General features: G+C 34.6%; 1 protein-coding gene across 3 annotated transcripts in view; it reads left to right on the top strand.

The window, feature by feature from the left end:
* Nucleotides 1-19,788, top strand: part of Dpp10 (Dipeptidyl peptidase 10) — a 227,024-nt gene extending 207,236 nt beyond the window's left edge. For all 3 annotated transcript variants that reach the window (XM_071591693.1, XM_071591692.1, XM_071591691.1), the window contains exons 10-15: nt 1,304-1,608; nt 5,030-5,746; nt 7,892-8,086; nt 9,472-9,632; nt 11,440-11,651; nt 15,902-19,788. In XM_071591693.1, coding sequence (XP_071447794.1) covers nt 1,304-1,608; nt 5,030-5,746; nt 7,892-8,086; nt 9,472-9,632; nt 11,440-11,651; nt 15,902-16,051 — 1,740 coding nt within the window. In that variant the 3' untranslated portion in view covers nt 16,052-19,788. The remainder of the gene's footprint in view (nt 1-1,303; nt 1,609-5,029; nt 5,747-7,891; nt 8,087-9,471; nt 9,633-11,439; nt 11,652-15,901) is intronic.
* Nucleotides 19,789-20,079: the final 291 nt, after the last annotated feature.

The raw sequence follows: 20,079 nt of genomic DNA, 5'->3' as shown, positions 1-20,079 counted from the left end.
ATGCTCCTATGGATTACTACTTGTTCCCCAATATGAATAAATGGCTGTAAGGAAGGAAATTTAATTGAAACAATGAGGCCATTTTGGAAACAAATACCCTTTTTGCAGAGTCTGAAATATGCACTTCATTTTCGCCCTTCCTCATTGTAAGACTTCTCTCCTAGTTCCCTGATGCAACTTTCCTGGTAGAGAGAACCTTTCCATCTATCTGAACTCCTGAGCATATTTTGCACATATCTGAGAGTATTCTAGGATTGCCCCAGGGTTGTCGCTTATGCTAATTCTTTGGGTGTTTCCTTGCTATTTTCTAGACCTATCCTCACAAAATGTAGGACTTTATTATTATCTGCAAAGTAAATCTGTGGCAGTGTGATAATCCAAAATCATATTCTAATCATTCATTAAATTTCCTTTCCCCAGTGTTCAGCTTATCATCATTTTGCTTGGTGCTCTTATTTAAAGTGATCTTTCCATTGTTTAGGTTTGGCATGTTTGATACTGAGCATCTATCGTGGTATTAGGTATCCTAGCCATTTGCCAGATTATTTTTACTTTTACAGATAATTTACTCTGTAATGAGAAGTGATGGAACAGTTATGCCTTGATGGTTTGTATACATTCTAGGATTCTGCTTTCCTCCAGGCTAGCGTAAATCATAGCATCAACACTCCTCAACTGTGATATTTTCTAGTCATCCAAAATCCCAACACTATCCCTTCAACTTGCTCTGCATTAAACAATATGAAATAGAAATATGAGCATAAAAATCTTCTTGAGTAATGAAATTTATGTCTCATTTTTTAAATGGTTAGGCACCTCTGAAAACTTTCCATATCCTGGCACTGCGTCTTCCACCATGCTTCTTTTGCTTTATTTGTTGCCCGTCTCAATTTATTATTTAGCCCTTTGTACTTCATTTTACCTAACTCTGTGTTTACATTCTTCCATTTCCTTTTCTCATCTATCTTTCTAATCATCTCATCCATGAGCCATGGATTCCTTGTCCTTTCCCCATAAGCAATTCCTATAGTTTCTTTTTCAGCTTTCAGTGTCCTTTTATTTCCATTTTTCTTTGATATTACTCAACTTCTTCCCCTCACTCATGATAGTCTCAACAGCCTACTGATACTCCTTCCTTGCCAGTCCATTTAATGTGTGTACCTTCCATTTCCTAACCCACCACCCCAGCCTCATTTTTTGAAACAAGTGCTTCTTTTTATGACTACTAAATTGATGTGGCGAAAAATAAAAGTTATAATTGAAAAAATTATCATTGCACTCATCACTTGTTCTTTTTCTCCAGACACAGAGAGTATCAGGGGAGGGGCGAGGCTGGGTGGAGACCCATGTGGGAGCTGCAAGCGGTGATCTTGCTCAAGAATCTGGTGCCTATGCAGCAACCATCACCACCTCTTCTTCCTCTGCAGCACCCATCTTCTCCTCAGATGGCTCATCATATGTGGCGTTGGCCCCTGTCCGAGATGGTTCTGCAGGATATTTTACCCACATCACCTTGGTTAGCGTTCCAAGGCGGCGCTCCATACCCCTCACTCATGGCCGCTATGATGTACGACGTATATTGGCCTGGGATCACACAGATGACCTTGTGTGAGTTTATTTTTAAATTAAATAGCATTTAAGCACTACCAATTGGGACACTATTGGAAGAAATTATATGTTTTATATCACATGTCTTCAATATGCATTATGATTTTTTTTTCATTGTTTGGGGTTGATTTTGTATGTTATTTACAAATTTCTTTATTTTTTAAATAGAATTATTTTTCCAAAGATTATTGTTATACTATGTGAAAATCAGATCTCTTAATAATATTCTCATAGATATTTGAGAAAATTTAGCAAATTCACTTACAGTTGGAATAGAATTAATAAATATTATCATAGACTGTGGGTCGTGGTAGCCCAGGGGGTAGATAGTTGGACTACTGACTGGAGGGTCCCGGTTTTGTTTCCCCGGGCAAGACACTCTGGGTACCTGCAGCTCCACCCAAGCTATGTGATTCTTCGGGATCAGCACAGGGAAAGGAACTGGCGCCCCTACCCTAATGTGTGAATTTCACATACCGTCGGGCTTAGTACTGGGTGAACTCTACCATCACCTACCAAACCAACCTTCGGGTTGATTACTATGTTCATGGTTTTTTTTTATCATAGACTAACGGTGTTCACAATAAATTTTAAATATGGTAAAATGTTTCAATTAATAAACAGACTTTAGAGGAAAGAAAAAAATATAGCTTTGTTGATTCCATTTAATTTATTAATCTTATGGCCTGGGTTTTAATGCAAGCTAACATCATCCAGTGATGATGATACAATGTATAGAAACCCTGGGTGCAAGATTAAATACTTAAGTTGAATCAAAGCTGCATTTTTTCTTTCCATAATGAATAAGTTCCATAAAGTCAACCCAGAAATTACAAGCTTTTAGAGGATTACCATAGCATTTGGCTATTTCAGATATTTAATAGGGTTTTTTTATGAAAAGAACTTGTTAAGTAACCTAACTTGAATTTCCACTTTTACAAGAAATGTTCAATAAAGAGTTTGCAACATTTTTTATTACCATAATTTATTTTGGAAAAGTTTAATTTTACATCATATTGTGTATATGTTTTGTATATGTGGTACAATTTTTATTTATATGATTTCAATATTGCATCAGTGGCAGTTGTTGCAAGTTAAAACATATTCACTCCTCCTGACGATGAAAATCACTTTCCATGAAAGTGTTTCCTCACACAGAGGAATAGGAAAATGTCACATAAGTCTAAGTCGAACTATAAGGAGGGTGTAGAACACACTTGACATTTATTTTAATGGTATATTCCGCAACAACATTTATATAGCCATGCATTATTGAGGTACAGCATCCAGTCATTTGCTTTGTAATGTGTTCTTTTGTGATTGTTATGGCCTTGTAGAATGTCTTACAGAACATTCTTGTAGTATGTTCTGTTTACAATTTTGTGTTGGTATGATATGCTGACACACCAATCCATGAATACTGAGGAATAATATTAACATCTTTGCCAGCAGAAGTCACCACATTGACTGTTTTGGTTTTGATGATGCCAGAGATTTCCATACCGAGCCTTGCTGTTATCTATTAGGATCAAAATAATGTGGCCAAGTTTCATTTGTGATAATAGCCTATGAAAGGAACTCTTCTTCTTCGCATAATATCTACTTCAACTGTGAAAAAAACCTGCGAGGAAATGTCGCATTGCTTAGTTGTGAACAGTCTTGAAACTCACCGTGTATGTTTACGTTTCTTGTGCGATTTTTCTATTATCAACATGTGAGTCGCACTCAATGTAAATTTCAATATTTTCTATAGTGCTCTGGGCATTGTCCATTGATCTCTATAAATGGCAGCAACGGGGTTAATGTTTTCCTCTGCAAGAGCAGTGACTGGACGTAGCCTAGACTCTGAGCCTACCTTCCTTTGAAATTGAATATCTCCCTTGTTTCAAAAATGTAAACCATCTTCTATTTGTGCCATTGGAAAGAAGAAACTATCCATGAATATCCTGTAGCAGTGCCTATGCCTCAGATGATGAGTTTTCAATGAAAAACTAAATTTCAATGCAGCATACTGTTCATGTTGTGTTACCTTCATCATTTCCATAGAGGAACTGAATGTGTTTCAACTTGCAATGGCTGCCACCGATGCAATATCGGGTCCCAATCAGAAGTAGGAAAAAAAATTTTTCTTGCCACAAATCACCGATAGTCCATATGACCATAGGGAACTAAGTAATCTGCATTGACTATTTATCTCATACTACTGTTGGCTGAACCATCAGCTACCAAACACTGATTTCTTAGGTAGAATTCAAAGCATACTATTTAATACAGACAGTTGAACAGCTAATTGACTCAGGTGATAAAATGTAATATTATAAGGTAATAATGAAGTCATTGGAACATTTTTAAAAATTATATTAAAATACGTAAATTGCATATTTATTCTCTTAAAAATGTACCCTAATCTTGTTCTTGAAAAAAAAAGAAAGTATTTTCAGCAGATTATTCCAATGAAATAATTTTCCTGGAGGGTAAATAATTACAGCCTCTTCAAAATATTTCCAAATATTCAGCAAGAATTTTAATTACTTTTCCATTAATAATCAGAATTGGGGAAAAAAATTTCCTCACTGGATCAATTACTTAAACCAAAGAAAGGTGCCAGAGTATGCTCCAAATGATTGCAAGGGGAGGGGAGAGGTGAAGGTGAGAGCAAAAGAAAAGAAAAGTATGATTGTATGAAGGAGGATTACAATGGAAAAGTGTAGAATATAAGATGTTTACCAATGTACGCTTCAATCCCAAGAACAGAGTTCTCTTGGGGAACAAGTGATCAATACCAATACTGATTAATGCAATTAACCAACCTTCACACTATTTTTATTGAATTGCCCTTTTCTCTATGGTGATTTTACTATAAAATACTTCAAATCCTCCTGCCAGCATGAAAGTAGTAGAATACTACAACTACTCAATTTGCTGTGAAACTTTTCTTATCCCCAAGTCCAAGTATCCCTAAATTATGTCGGGATACAGTTTTCAGGGAAACCAGCACTAGTGCAATAAACATATATGGAGCCATTGTGTAATTATTGTGTACATAATATCTTTATGTTTATTCTGTTTTAAGAATGTTCAATATTTGTCAGGAAGAAAAATATGGAACATTACAGTGAGGAGGAACGTACCTTGAGCAACAGTAAAAAGTGAAAATTGCCTGTAAAAGGATGCTCAGTCATGATTACCTATGTGTGTTATGCAAGAATTTTGAGTAATTTTTTGAAAATCCGTGTGGTTCACATAAATGGTTAAAATTACAGAAAATGAAAAGAGTAGTCATTGGGTTAGGAATGGGATTTAAGATATTATAGCACATAAATAGCATCACCCCTAACTATGTGCCCATTAAAAAATTTATATAAATTCCAAAAATTAATGTTATACTGACTGACTGTTTCCGCTTTCTCACAAATTACAGATACTATCTAGCAGTCCCTGAAGGTCATCCGGGAGAGCAACACCTTTATAGGGTAAGTGCGTCAAGGATTGGAAGCAGCAGTAACTCTGCACCAGAATGTCTCACCTGTGTTGAGCTGGCAGATGAAGATGAGATGGATGATGGAGATGAAGATGATGAAGAGGATGATGAAGATGGTGAAGATGGTGAGGAGGAAGATGATGGCATGAATTCCATCCCAAAGCCAGCCCCAATCACCTCCACTCCACCTCATGGAAACTCCAAAAAAAAAAATCAGCAGACACCAGTGTCTCCAACATGGAAGCCATGTCTCTATCACACAGCACTCTTCAGTCCTGGTTTGGCGTTCTTTGTTCTTGAGTGTTTAGGTCCAGGTGTTCCCACATCACACCTCTATGCAACTCGAAGGCCAGCCACACTAAGTACGGGGCAGCATGGACTTTACGGAGGAGAAGGAGGGTGTTCAGCACTGGAGGAAGAAGACAGCGAGGAGAGTGGAGGAATGGGTGGTGCATTGGGGGAAGTTGGGCGACCCGTGCTTCTCTCCTTACTTCAGGACAATGCCAAACTCCAGCAGAGGCTCTCTCGCCTGGCTCTCCCCCAAGTGAAAACATTTCCAGTGCAAATTTCTGGTGGCTACCATGCACAAGTGCGACTGCACTTACCTCCAGGCCTCAGGGAGGATGAAATTACTCGGTATCCTCTCGTTGTTCAAGTGTAAGTACAGTGCAAAGAAACAACAACATGTGTGAGTCACACTAATTGTAAATATCAATGGAAGTTTTCCTCAACTTCCTTCTACCACAATCATTTTCATTCTTATTCAATTATACCACAATGTCTTAGATCATTGTTCTTGGTAATCACATTTCTTGAACACATAGGTTTCTTTTTTTTCAAAAAAACTGCGGAGGTGCCACAACAGTAACAATTAACACAGTCATCCGCTAATGTGCATTTCAATGCAACAAAATTTCAGATTTTAAAAGGATGCCTCAATAGCGTAACTGGCTAAAGCACTCGACTGGATATTGAGAGATCCGGGTTCGAATCCCGGCCAAGGTAAATGATGAAATGAAATTGTTGCATTGACATAGTTTTCTAATTCATTATTTTTCAATGGCGATTCTTTGAGTGGAAAGATTGCTAAATGTAGTTGTTCAAAGTTTCCCAGTCACATATTGATTTGACAGTATACTGAAGAATATCCTTTGAATAATATTTTTTTAAGGTTTCACAAACTTTACATTTTAAGTATTTCCAAAGATAGGGCTCCCCATGTTGCTAAGTTTCTAAGTGTACTTGCTGTTTATATAGCATTACAAATGCTTTAGTATTACTGAACCTGCAAAATGACTGTGTGGAAGGCCTGAGGAACCCAAGCTGGAGGTTGAACAATAGAGTTCTTTTTTTATGATCACTGTCCACACTTCATGGACTGCTGGCAAAACATCATGAAGCAGTAAGACAGCCCATCCTAAGGTTGTACCTGTCCCTTTTTGCATGAAGGAAGTAACTGGAGCAAGGTGCTTAATAGGGTTTCTGGCATTTTTTCCAGTTTTCTCATTAGTTTTTATTTAATTAGAAAATTTTCACGCACAACAGAGTTGCCAATTTAGAGTGTTAAATATAGCTGGGCATACATGTACAATAAGAGATGTATACTTAGGTACAAACTTAAGAAACAAGGTTAAAAAATATCAAGCAATGCCTAAATATTTACAGAAATGAAGGGAAGTCAGTGAAGAGGAAAGGCAGAAGAAAAGCAAATTTTTGGCCAGTAATAATCTAGGAAGATGGAGAAGTAAGTGTGTCTGGGTGGGTCATGATGATAGGTAATCTGAAACTGATAAACAAGAGCAACTCAGGGCAGTTAGAGTGATATAGCTAAGAATGATATTAATTAACATTACATCATATTTAAAAATTTGATTGGGAAGATTATAAATGAAAAAGGAAGAGATAATGACAGTAGTGATTATGTTGGAAAAAATGGAAGACTCTGGACTTAGCTATTTTAAAGAAGAAATTAACCACAATGGTAAAAGTTAAAAAATTGATTGGAGCAGAGGTCAACCATATGCTTCAGTTCATGAGTGGCAGTGCAATGATTGGTGAATATTAATTTATGCTTTGAATCTGTGATTCACATGAAGTTGTGGCCTACTTTTGTGGTAAATTAGGCACGCATGAGCATATAATTCACTTAAGATGTGATATATTAACCATCACATTTCGTGTACTCAAAATATGGATATTCAACCTGCTGTGATTCAAATATCTGTGGTTTTAAGAATGGAAGATTTGAAAAATTATGAATTATAATAAAAATCATTTGTCCTAGAACAAGGTTCCTTGAAATAAAGGGAGCATGTATTTTTTTAATTTGCTTGCTTCACTGTACTGTGTATACATCGCATGCTTTTCTTAAAAATTGAAATAGAAGAAAATTTGATGAACTTGCCTAAGTAAAATATGCCACACGTTATTCCTTAGTATGCAATCTAGAGAAAACTTTGATTGATTTGATATTAAATTCAGAACAAAATGATGTAGGAAATATCTTGTCTTTAAAAATCATATTTTTACAATTAAAATTTAATACTTACCCTATATATTTAAGTATTAATGTTTTTTGATTTACTAAACTACTTCTCTTGTAATGCGTAACATTAAATTATGTCACATTAAGTTTTATATTCATATTTAAGAGCATACAAAAGGCTTCAACTCCTTTTGCATTTATTTAATACAGTTGAAAAGAGAAATATTCCATGATAATAATATCATTCTCACTTAGAATTTACAAAAAGAAATGAATAAAATGAATTCTAATAAAAATTAAATGAACTTTTTCAATAGTTATGGTGGTCCTGGAACCCAGCTAGTTACGGAGCGATGGCGACTGGATTGGAGTGCTTACCTTGCAAGTAGTCGGGACATTATAGTTGCACAAATTGATGGTCGGGGTTCTGGTGGCCAAGGACTTCGTCTCGTTCATGAAGTCTACCACCGACTTGGCTCTGTAGAAGTTGAAGACCAGCTGGAAGTAACCGAGTAAGTTGTTCACAAAAACAATTTTGAAGTGTGCATATAATAATGTTAAATGTTAATGACATTAAATTTGTAGGATAGCCGAACACTAAGGCTTAATTCTCATTTTGGTCATTAGTATGTTTCAAATGATGGCAGATTAGTTATTGTTACATCTATGTAATAAGAAACTAGAGCTTTTACGATCTCATAATTTTCAAACTTTTTATTATTTGTGAAAGTATAGTAAAAAATATGGGATAGAGTAAAGAGACATTTAACTAAAATATCCCAGATAATAGGCAGGAAATAATTAGTAAAACTTCATCATTCAACAGAAACTATAACCTTGATTCTATGTTATTTTTTTATTAATCCAATTACATCAAGATCATTAATTCTGTGAACATACATGAGCTGTTGAATAAATAGTGATCATAGATATTTTATTTGCATAATTTATTGTGCAAAAATATAATTTGATATGAATCTAACAACTGTGACTGTAGATGGTGGGGAGGCTTTTTGCACTCGTCACTGTTATGACAAAACAAAAAGAAAGAATGATACATGAATGGTTCCAGGGAAATCAGATAGGTAGATCCAATCAAGCGATAAAGACAAACAGAACCTGAGGACAAAGCGTAAATGCAAAGAACTTATGCTTATCTCCTAACGACAGACTTGATGGATTTATCTTCCTTATAGAGTGCTTTTTCATGCAGCCGAAATGGAACAATTAGGAAGACTCATTATCTAAGGGGCCTAAGGCAACCATGTATATTTAAAAAATTCTATGGCACCACAGAAAAAACTTCAAAACTGAGGGTGCGGAGCAGGGCATATGGGGTATGTCGATCCGTGGATTAGGAATGCCGACTGCGACGCATCACATAATGAGAACTGCACTTAGGGGTATATGATACAGGAGACTTATGGAGAGTCTGTTCTTCCCTATGCGCAAATATTTCAGTGCAACAATTAAGGCATTTTCCATGCAAAAAAGGTCTGTAAAAGCAATGGTGAATGCTCCAATGAGGACCTCAGGAAGGCCACTATTTAAGGAACTGAACTTAATGACCCTGCCATGCATATACATCCCGTACATCCTTCATTGCAGTTTACTTGTAAGAAAGAATCCATGCTTGATTTTACCTAAGTCCACCTCACATGACCACTTGACACGTGGAAGGGAGAATGTGCACATGAAAAATCAACCACTCACTATATTGAAGAAAGACCTGTATCATGCAACCTCACTTCTTATAATAAATTGCCAATGAACATGAAAAATAAGTCCACTGTGATTGCCTTTAAAATTTAAGTTAAGAAGTTATTACTCCTCAAAACACAATATAACCTCCAGAAATAGGAACAGAAATTTCAGCATGTAATTATTTTTCTTCAAGGTACCTGCGAGATTCACTTCACTTTGTGGATGGCCGGCGTGTAGCTGTTTGGGGATGGAGTTATGGGGGTTTTGTTGCAGCGATGGCTCTATCTCGTCCTGGCCAAGGAGTTTTCCGGTGTGGCATTTCAGTGGCACCAGTTACTAATTGGAAGTTATATGGTAATGAATCAATTTTTAATTATGTGCTATTGGAATCACTTTAGCTGAGTCTGGTTAGTAATGTGTTTCCCAGCAACCCTAATGTCACTTATTCAGGCATTGGTATTGCATGAAAACTAATGGTTTCATGCTTGGGAAGTTGCTTTAGTCTTATTAAAATCCCTGTTTGTTCACACCCTGGCCAATTGTGGGATTTTACTCTAGAGCCTTTGATCCAGTCCCCACCCAGATGCATAGGGTAGCATTGAATGCTCACTTCCCAATGAAATCCTTCACAGATTGTAGGAATATGTGGCACTGACAAACAAGATGCATCATAAAGATTTGCCAAATACTTGTGTACCGAGAACTTTGGTGCAAGTAGTGATTGGTTGTGGTAGTTTACAAGGAGGCAAAAAATGTGTGTCATCAGTGCTGATGGTGGTGCTGTTGAACTATCTAGGGAAAAATTACTATTGTATTAGAATTACAATTATTATTATATTAGCACTGAGGACTGAATGTATTTTACATTTATCTCAGATGAATAATGTAGATGAAATATGCCTATAATGTAAAGCTATTCCCAAAAATACACCGTTGCTCTCTACCAAATTATTAAGTGCATAATTGAATATAGTTTTCAAAATGGACTGGCTCCATAATCATCTCAGTGCGTAAGTTAGGAAATACCAAATTGATATTAGGAAAGTACCAAAGGAAAGATAATATTCCTTTTTTAATGGATAGTGAAGCTTCCTCCCCATCCTCCCTGAAACAATTCATTATGGTATTATTTATTGAACAATAATTTATGTGTAAAATATACTTCCCAAGTTACAGTTTATTGTTCTATATTTTAAATGTAAAACTATTCTGTTATAACAAGACCTACAAATTGCACCAACAGAGATCATTTGATATTGCTAGCGATTGAGCATCTGCATAAAAATGTATATATCATTAAGGGGCGTTAATATTTTATGGTCAAGCATACATATTTTCTACCCTAATAGGCAATGTTCAGTAAGTACCTAGGTTTGGCATTAATTGGCAATGTTGACAAAAATATCAAGCAAAGGACATTAACTCAATGATTGAAACATTACAAACATGATTCTAATTTGTTCCAGTTATTTGTTTTTTCTTAATTTCTTTGCATATTAATAAAAGTATTATACCTATTTTTATCATTGGCTAGCAAGTATAGATTTTAGGTGATTTTGTGCCCAAAATATGATTAAAAATAGAATATATCAACATCCTCTGTACCCTTTTTCATCTTTAAAAGTGTATTTTTAAAGAAAAAATTTAAAGTAAAAAATTATACTTTTATTATCTTTTCGAGGTTGGTAGTATCAATTTTTTATTTAACTATTAGGAGTGAACTTTCACTCCTACTTAGACCAGGCATTGAAATTAAATGCATATGCATCCTGAGTTTCACAGTATATTGCTATAATGTTACTATTGAGTTTTGGGCAACACAGCTCCAATTTACTAGTAAGAACAATATTATATAGCTATCAAAAAAATGTAATTATTTAGCACACATGAACCATTGTTCACAAAAGTTAGTCAAGGGAATATAAAACTTTAATAAAAAGAGAAGATTGTGCATATTTTTTTTTACAACTGCAAATTATTTGAAGTTTAAAATAAATTATGTAACTTCTTGTTTCTTTAATTCACCGATGCTTTTACGAGCTCAATAAGAACACAAAATATCACTCATTACATCCATTACAATAGTAATGATTATTAATAGATTGGAAATCAGTTCATAGATTTTTTCAAATATATGTTGATTTTTCTATTGGCACACCAGATTCAGCATATGCAGAGAGGTATATGGGACTTCCTAATGTGACAGGAAATTACAAAGGATATGAAGAAGCAGATGTGACCAGGAGAGCAGAGCATTTCCGGGATAAAATGTTCTACGTGGTACATGGGACTGCTGATGACAATGTGCACTTGCAGCAAAGTATGGCACTAGCCAGAGCGCTCACAGCAAAAGGGGTGCTCTTCAGACAGCAGGTAAATGGGAAATTCCATTTTTGGCATGTAGAATTTAGTATAGTCTCCTACTTTATAATTCATCAGCTGCATAACCCCCAGGGAGCCATCAATAAATGTGTATGTGGGTGCACACCATCCAAATCCTCTTTTCTCCTAATAAGGAGTAGTAAAGGACTTGTTCAAGCAATGTACTGTAAAACCTTGAGATAATTTACCCCTGCGCAAAAAGTCCTGTTCTAGTGAAATTAAATGGAGACAGTGAGAATTGGTATATAATGGAATGAATTTGTCTGGAGATTGGTTATATCACTAAAATATTTCGTAGTGGTATCTAAAAAGGGTAAATGCATATTATAAGGAAAATAAAGTATATAAGGAAACAAATATTTTTTAAAAGTATAAAACCAGATCTACAAGCACATCAGATCTTTGATTCATACTTAAACTCGTTATTCTATTTAATATCATTAAGGCAATCACATACATTTTACATTATTTGATTTAAGGGTCCCTCAATATAGCTCCATGCAATGCCACCACCTAGAGGTAGGATAACCATAAACGGAATGTGTAGAAATAGGAGCGTAAATCCAAGAGGGGAGAACATGCTGGCCTTTCTTGATTCCTACAAAACTTTATCTAGCATGTTGTAGTAGGGTGCTTAAGCTTTGAGGACTAGGTGGTAGACCTCTTGACCCCTGGGAGCATGGAGGTTGGGACCTCAAATGTTCTCCTTCCCTATCTTTATTGCAAACTTTGGTGGGAAGTATGAAACTTAAAAATAGAGCTATATATAAGAAGTGCTTTTAAAAATTTAATCTGTGAAATATTCATCCATTCAATTGGAGATACATGCATTATCTGAAGTTTCCAATAATGCTTTTAAATTTGAATAATCGTACACTGTGAAAGTTTTCCAATAATTCAAATAGTTCCAAGTTGAATTATTTATCAAAAGATAGTGAAATCTTCATCATGATTTACAATACATGATTCAAGCAATCTTATTTAAATATATAGCATCAGACGGTTATTGTACAGTAAATTTGGAATAGCATCAGTACTAGTGTAAAGAATTTCCAATATGCAAAAGGAAAGGTCTTCAAATCCAAGAATGTTATTGAAATGGCCATAGTTGCTAATGTTCAGATGGTTATTGTACAGTAAATTTGGAATAGCATCAGTACTAGTGTAAAGAATTTCCAATATGCAAAAGGAAAGGTCTTCAAATCCAAGAATGTTATTGAAATGGCCATAGTTGCCAATTAAGGAAGTGCTCCATGCATCATTTAAGGTGCTCATTGTAATACAGTTTAGTTTGGAGCAATGTTCCTTAATGTGGAGCTTACATCCCAAATATAACCTATTGGAAAATTATTTCTTTTGTCACCTTATTAGCGACATATATATATATATATATATATATATATATATATATATATATATATATATATATATATATATATATATGTATATATATATATATATAGCAAAAAAATATTGTTCCTAAAATGTCTTAATACTTTCATTCTCCTCACCAGAAAATGATCTACTACAGGTTGTGTTGCAGCCTTTGAAATTAGTTTAACTATTTTCAAAGCTTTAATACAATTTTTCAATTGTATTTTTAAGAAAAATGTCATAAATTCATTTTTTCTCATATTTGAAATCATGCCCCCCCTCCCTCAGAGGTTATCTACATCTCATACCTTCCTCACAACATCCCAATTCCTTTGATTGCCGGTAAAAATAATTTTAAAATTGAACTCAAGGTACAGAAAAACCTACTAAATGAATCTTTGTTTAAGAGAAACAAAAATTACATTTAATCTGTAGGCTTCCGCGATGTCTATCTGATGAAGGATCCATGATGGTAGTTTTCCATCAACACACCTACATGATGGTAATTCCCAGAAGCAGCATGGATCCTCCATCAAAAATTAAACTTTTTTCCATAGTTTTTGTGACCCAGACTACTGAGTGCTACCTACAGATAAGGTGATTAGGTTCAGCCTGCAAAGTATTTTTTGTTGGTGAAATTACTCAAAAAGTAAATATGCTTTGTATTATTAAATAAGATCATCAAAAAAGTATTATGACACTTCATCAGTAATGTGGCTATGCTGATGGCAGCAGTCCCTCAATCGTACTTTCCTTAGTGGTTAGCTGCATCAGCTCCAATTCCCCCACCAACTTTGCCAAAATCCTGAGCAAAATTTAATGTGGCTCTTTCAAGGGCATATACAAACTCATACACTTCCCATGCTTCCTAGGACACCCAAGATGGCATAGGAAAAATAAAGACTTGGGTGTCTTTTAATAAGGGCAAAGAGGTGGAGAAGACTCAAGTCTGGGGTTGTGGAAGATTAGAAAGGGAGGCATTTTTCTGATGCAGCAAATCTCAACATGCATAACATGGTCAACTCATATCAATATTTCAAAATTAATGAACAAGCAGTGTCAATAAACATTATTGATATGAGTAGATGAAGGATTGATCAGTATTATGAATACAGAAAATGTCTAAATTCCATTTCCAGGTTTCCCAATGCTCTTTGAAATATCAACATACAATAGAAATTTGTCATATTTTTCATAAATGATGTGATTGGATAATGGTTAATGTTTTCTAGTAATTAAACCCAAAGATGCTTTCTTTCCTCAAACACAAAAAGTATAGCTCTACCTTATGGTAAAACTGCAACCAGGTTACAGAATGCTTGCCACAGCATTTTCATGTGAAGTGGTAAGCAGCCCAGTGACAGTGGTATTTGACATTATTTGCATAGAATCTTTATTCTTACCACACATGATTACTGCATAAATAATATGCAAAAGTTGGAATATATTATTATTGGTATTTTACCATCTAAGTTAAATTTTGAATGGGAAAAGGCCGTACACCAATCAATTTCTTTATCTGTTCCAGCCAATCACAACCTGAATTCTAATGTTGCAATCAACTGTTGTTCATTTCCATACATACTTACTTCCTCCCAAATTGGAGGCTTTTGAAATGTGTGTGCGGAGAAGTTGAAATGGACCAAAAGGAAAACAAATGAGGAAGTACTAGGAATGGTGGGCGAGGAGAGGAAGGTTGGGAGAAACCATAAGGAGGGAGGAAAAATGGATGAAGGGCATATTTATTGGCAGTGGGATGTAATAGAGGGGAGAATGTTAGGCAAATGAGGAAAGGAAAGGAACAGGATAGAGATGTTGGATGGTATGAAGGGAGGAAGGAAGTATACGGAGATGAAGAGGGACTTGATGGTAGAAGGAGAGTAGGATGGAGAGTAGGTTGCTGGATTGTGTTTTGTTAGGAGTCACAAAATATTTATTTTGTAGTTATGTGCATCCAAAACCTACCTCAACCGCTAGATTACTTCATAATAATTACTTCCTCCTTCCCTATATTCCATCCAACATGCCTATCCTATTCATTCCTCTTCCTTACTTCCCAAATGGTCTCCCCTCTATTACACTCTTCAACAGCCCATCACCCCTCGAGATGCTCTGCATCTACCTTTCTTTCTTCTTTTGGATTACTGCCAACAATCCCCCCAGCTCCCACACCAGGCCAAGCACTTGATTATTTTTTTTTAGTTTCTGTCCATTTCACCTCATCCATACTTCTCCACATCACCTGTACTTCCAAACTACTCATGTTTTCTTCAATACATTTATTGATTCTAACTAATTAACTCCATCAAATGCCTCCTCGAAATTTACAAAACAAATTCATCCTGATTTTAGTCAATGTTCCTCTCTATAAGTGACCTCATTACTTCTATGGCAACACATATGTCTCTCCCCTTCCTAAACCTAAACTGAGTAATCATTTGCCCTGTTCTCCTTCCTCTTATTGATGATTCTGAGTTCTTGAAATACCTCACACTTTGTATACTTGAAAGAAGAATTATCTGGGCATAAGAGAATGATCATTGAATGAAAAATAAAAAAGAACTGGGATTTAAATTTTGCGTTGATAATTCTTTAGAAGTGGTTCAGATCTTTTGGCCTCCATAATGTTGGAATGAAGGGATAAACTGTTGTGGCCATGACCACATCAAATGGGGGATTTAAAGCTAAATGTCATGCCTGTTGGGTAATAGATGGAAAAAATTATTTTCTTACCAGTACACAAGCAAACAGATGAACATACACCACACACGTATGTTGTGATTGTTTACAGAAAACACATAAATTATCTGTTTTAGGCAAAGGAATTAGCACATTCAAGAATTTAATGATTTTATGTTTCTTTTCAGGTGTATCCAGATGAGAGTCATGGTTTGACAGGTGTGCGTCGACACCTATACCGTTCCATGGCTCACTTTTTGGATGACTGCTTTCGAAGACAAGTCCCACCTGAAATGAAACCTGGACTCAAAAATGGTGGTGGTGGTGGCTTTGAGTGAGAAGTTTATGATAGTGCCAAGTGGCCCTGTCAGTAATCTGAAGGTTATGGGTTGAAAACCCGTGAACCTTCTTATTCAAAGCACCATAATGGTGATGACCTCAAGTCTTTCTCTTCTTACTAAAGGGGGTAACCTTGAAAGATGACTATCTTTATTTTACTCTCTGAGCTCCAACCAAACCTGATACCGTTTGCTAATCACACCCTTTTAATTTTTGCCTCAATTCAAAATTCAAAATCTTTAATAGTTGGCAATGGAATGTCGAAATGAGGATATGTTACCATTAAAATGCCTTTCAATTCCTCAGCAATACTAGATGTCTAGTGCCCCTTCTAGAACCTGCATTTTCTCTAGCAGGTGAAGAGGAGCAATTTAGGGATTCAACTCTATTATTTTGAGCAACCTGAACATTAAGGGAAAATAAGTAAGTGCCAAACTCAGATGCAGGTTTTGTGTACACTGAAAACTGAATGTGTGAGTAATGAATTGCTTGAATGAGTGAGTGTAAATGCTATCATTTCCACTGTTGGGTTTTTAATGAGTGGAAATAAGACTAGTTTATAGGCTCTTGGAGAGACGAACATTTTAAATGTTCTCAAAAGTAATATAGTTTCTTTGTTTTGGTTTTTGAGAAGTGGACCACAAAATATGATCAAAGCCATCAGTGTGATAGTGGATTTTGGTCATAGAGTCTCACTTACCCCACCCAATCAAAAACCATGCTAAAATGTAGACATTCTGCATGCTGTTAACAAGGAAGAAATTTTGCTCTTTTAGAATCGTGAGGAATGTACATCATAAAAATTTGCCTACTGTTTAAAAAATTATCAGATTTTAAAAACTAAAAGTCATGTCCAATCCCAATTTTAGAGATTAATTTCAGTGATTTTTGTAAAGTCAGTAACCTAGGGTGGGGACAAGGAATGTTCTTATCTTGAACAAAGGGTGAAGATGAATACTCTGCAGGTGAAAGAAGATGTTTTCGTGATATTATGGAAAGTGCTTTGATTTGGCAGCTCCACTATGAAGATAACAACTAAAAATGCAGAGTATGTCATATCATTTTTTTAAGTAAATGATTTATGGTTAAATGACCAACCAACATTCTTTAAAACATGAAGTGTAATGATGGGGCCAAGCTGTAATTGATGTGTGCTTTAATTTGATACTTGATATAAGTACCAATTTTCATTACATGAGTTTATTTTTCTGCCAGTCACCTGAAATGGCAGCTTTTTAGTTCCATTTTGGTGTTAACTATGCATGTTGTAAAATGTATGGCTGATGCTCTTCGTTTCCAAATGGGCAACTACGGCCAACTAAAATTGCCTACATAGTAGTTATAAAGTATGAAAATGAGAAATGATGTGGTGTTGAAAAGAGGTGGATATCTTTCTTAAATTTTATATCGGTAAGGTTCAAGATATTTTGTAATGAAACTCAAGAACACAGCTGCATGTTACATTAGAACAATTTGAAAAGTGTTTTCATGTCCTCAGAAGTAAACATGTTGCCAACTCCGTATTCAAACCTAAGATCTCCAAGGCTTTAATTGCAGCCTGCTACACATTAAAAGACACATTGTAATAACTCTTGAACAAATTCAGTACATTTTAAATACCTTATTTTTTCCATCTTATACTTCCCAAATAATAAAGCAGCTCTTTGCATAATTACCTAATTCCCTGAGGATAAAATTTCAATGGCTCAACTTTAGGCAGTGAACTATGTTGTGCTCCTCAATCACTGTTGAAACTCTACCATAGCAATAAAATACACCATAATTTAAGCAAATAATAACACCTACTAAAAATGATAAAAGTATGCTTGTATGCCCTTTGATTCTCCCTCACAGTGTTATTTTATTTTTAGAAAATTCAGAGCTGAGTTTGGCCAAGAGCACTTGAATTTATTGGTACAAAACTATAATTAAAAAATGTCACAAAATAACTTGATATACGTGCAAATAAAAATAATGCATTAGGGCAAACAGTCAATTTACTATCTTCAAAATGTTACCTAAGGAGTATGGCGAATTAAAATGTAATGCAGCCTGATACTTTGGAAGCCATTGATGGAAGTTCAGGGTATGTATGAAACACATGTTATCATGTTCTTCCATTAACAATAAAAGTCACACAACGGGAAGCTATGAGAGCACTGATGCTGTTGCATATAAAAATGGTCATTAATAGATCTTCCATGTTCAAAAACACTAAAATACTTAAATTATTATTTTTATGCCATTTATTTGGTTGCTGTAAATAATTCCATTTATGATTTTTATAAATAATAAAAATTATAAACGCACAAAACTACTTTTGGAATTTAATAGTTAATTTTGTCATAGGTTTCTTCAGAGTGCATCACAGTTAAGATTTTGCCAGGGCATACCAGCAATGAAAGATAATTGCAGTTATTTGATATTTTAACTATGGTCACTAAAATTATCATTTAAAAATTAACATGTATACTTTTATTTAACTAACATGCTTAAAATCTATTCTTCCAAATCAGTGAATCGCTAAATTTTATAACTAAATCTGCTCGTAATCAAGATTGTGGAAATAAAATACAACACCAAATATCAACATCATCTAAATACTCCAGCAGACTCAACCGGATTAAATAATAATCTCATTTATATAATTTTGGTACATATTTATCTTTGTTTCGTGCTGTATTTAAAACTTTGGCATATCACTAAGTATGAGAGTTAGCTCTCTTAAGATGTGATTCTAGAAATACCTATGTGATGACCCAAGCCAAGAAATCCATGTTAATCCTTAGTAAAACATTTCTTCAAAAAAAATAAATAAAGCCAGGGTTTTAAATTTCTTTCTATTTCATAGGCATATATCAAATTGGCTAAGAAACTAAAAAACTACTGAGATAATTTATCCAACATGAATTCTAATTCCTTGATGAATGATTTGAATATATAAAGGGATACTAAACTCTTGCATGTGATTCAATTCTAGCTGCAACCTTGAAACTATATCGGTCACATTGACCAAACTGATTTCCAGTATGTTAAATATTTTTCATCTATATACATAACAACAGCAGTTATAGAACTAACATATTTTCTACAAATTGTGATTGACAGCATTGATACCCTCATTTTTAAGTTCTAAGTAGTAATATTTATTAATATTCAAATTATTGCATAAGCTAGATTTCTTTAGAAATAAATTCTCTTTTCAGTCTGTAAGCAATACTTAACAGAATGCAATATTTCAAAAAGAAAATAGTTTCCAGTTTTATTATTACCATTGCTTTCTTACTAACTTAATTATAATTTTACGGCTCCTGTAAAAATTTCACAATGATTATTATTATGAAATAACAGCACTTTCGGTATTTTTCAATTCATATAACAAGTAAAAATCAGTTACAGCATGCTGTTCTGTTGCAAACTAACTCCAAGTATACATCGAACCATTAATTTGTGATAGTTGAATTGAATATATCATAAATTTCAATCCTATCCATAGAAAACTCATAGATGTGAGATTGTTTATCCTAGATTAAGTAACTCATTAACCATTAGACTTGGCAACACCAACTCTAATATGTTGCAAATGAAATTATTCCTGTATTTTAGAAATTTATGGGCATGCTAATATGAATGTTTCCATCACTTTTTACCAATTTCCTCATTCCACTTTGCATTGTTATTGTCATGAATTGTAAATACCTAATATTTCTCAGAAGTTATATCTATTAAAATTGTTATTTCCATACTTTTTATCCATATATTAAAATCCCTGTGATATAAAAATTTCTCTTTATTCCTTAAAGCACGTGAATATGATTTTTTCATCAATTATTGATGAGCTATTCTACAAATTCCAAAGTTTAAGAGAATCAAATCCCATGGGACCAAAGGAATAAATTTGACTAAAGTTGAAATTTGAACCCAGTAAACTGAAGAAAATTTGAACCCTTGTGGTGTTATTATCTCTATTATGCCTCATGATGCTATGGATAAAATGTACCTGAAGTAGAGTGAAAGTACAAATTAC

The sequence above is a fragment of the Hetaerina americana genome, unplaced genomic scaffold, assembly GCF_022747635.1.
Source record: "Hetaerina americana unplaced genomic scaffold, ioHetAmer1.1.p SCAF_5, whole genome shotgun sequence".
Taxonomy (NCBI): Eukaryota; Metazoa; Arthropoda; class Insecta; order Odonata; family Calopterygidae; genus Hetaerina; species Hetaerina americana.
Note: the sequence above shows the minus strand (reverse complement) of the source record. Positions and strands in the feature narration are given on the sequence as shown.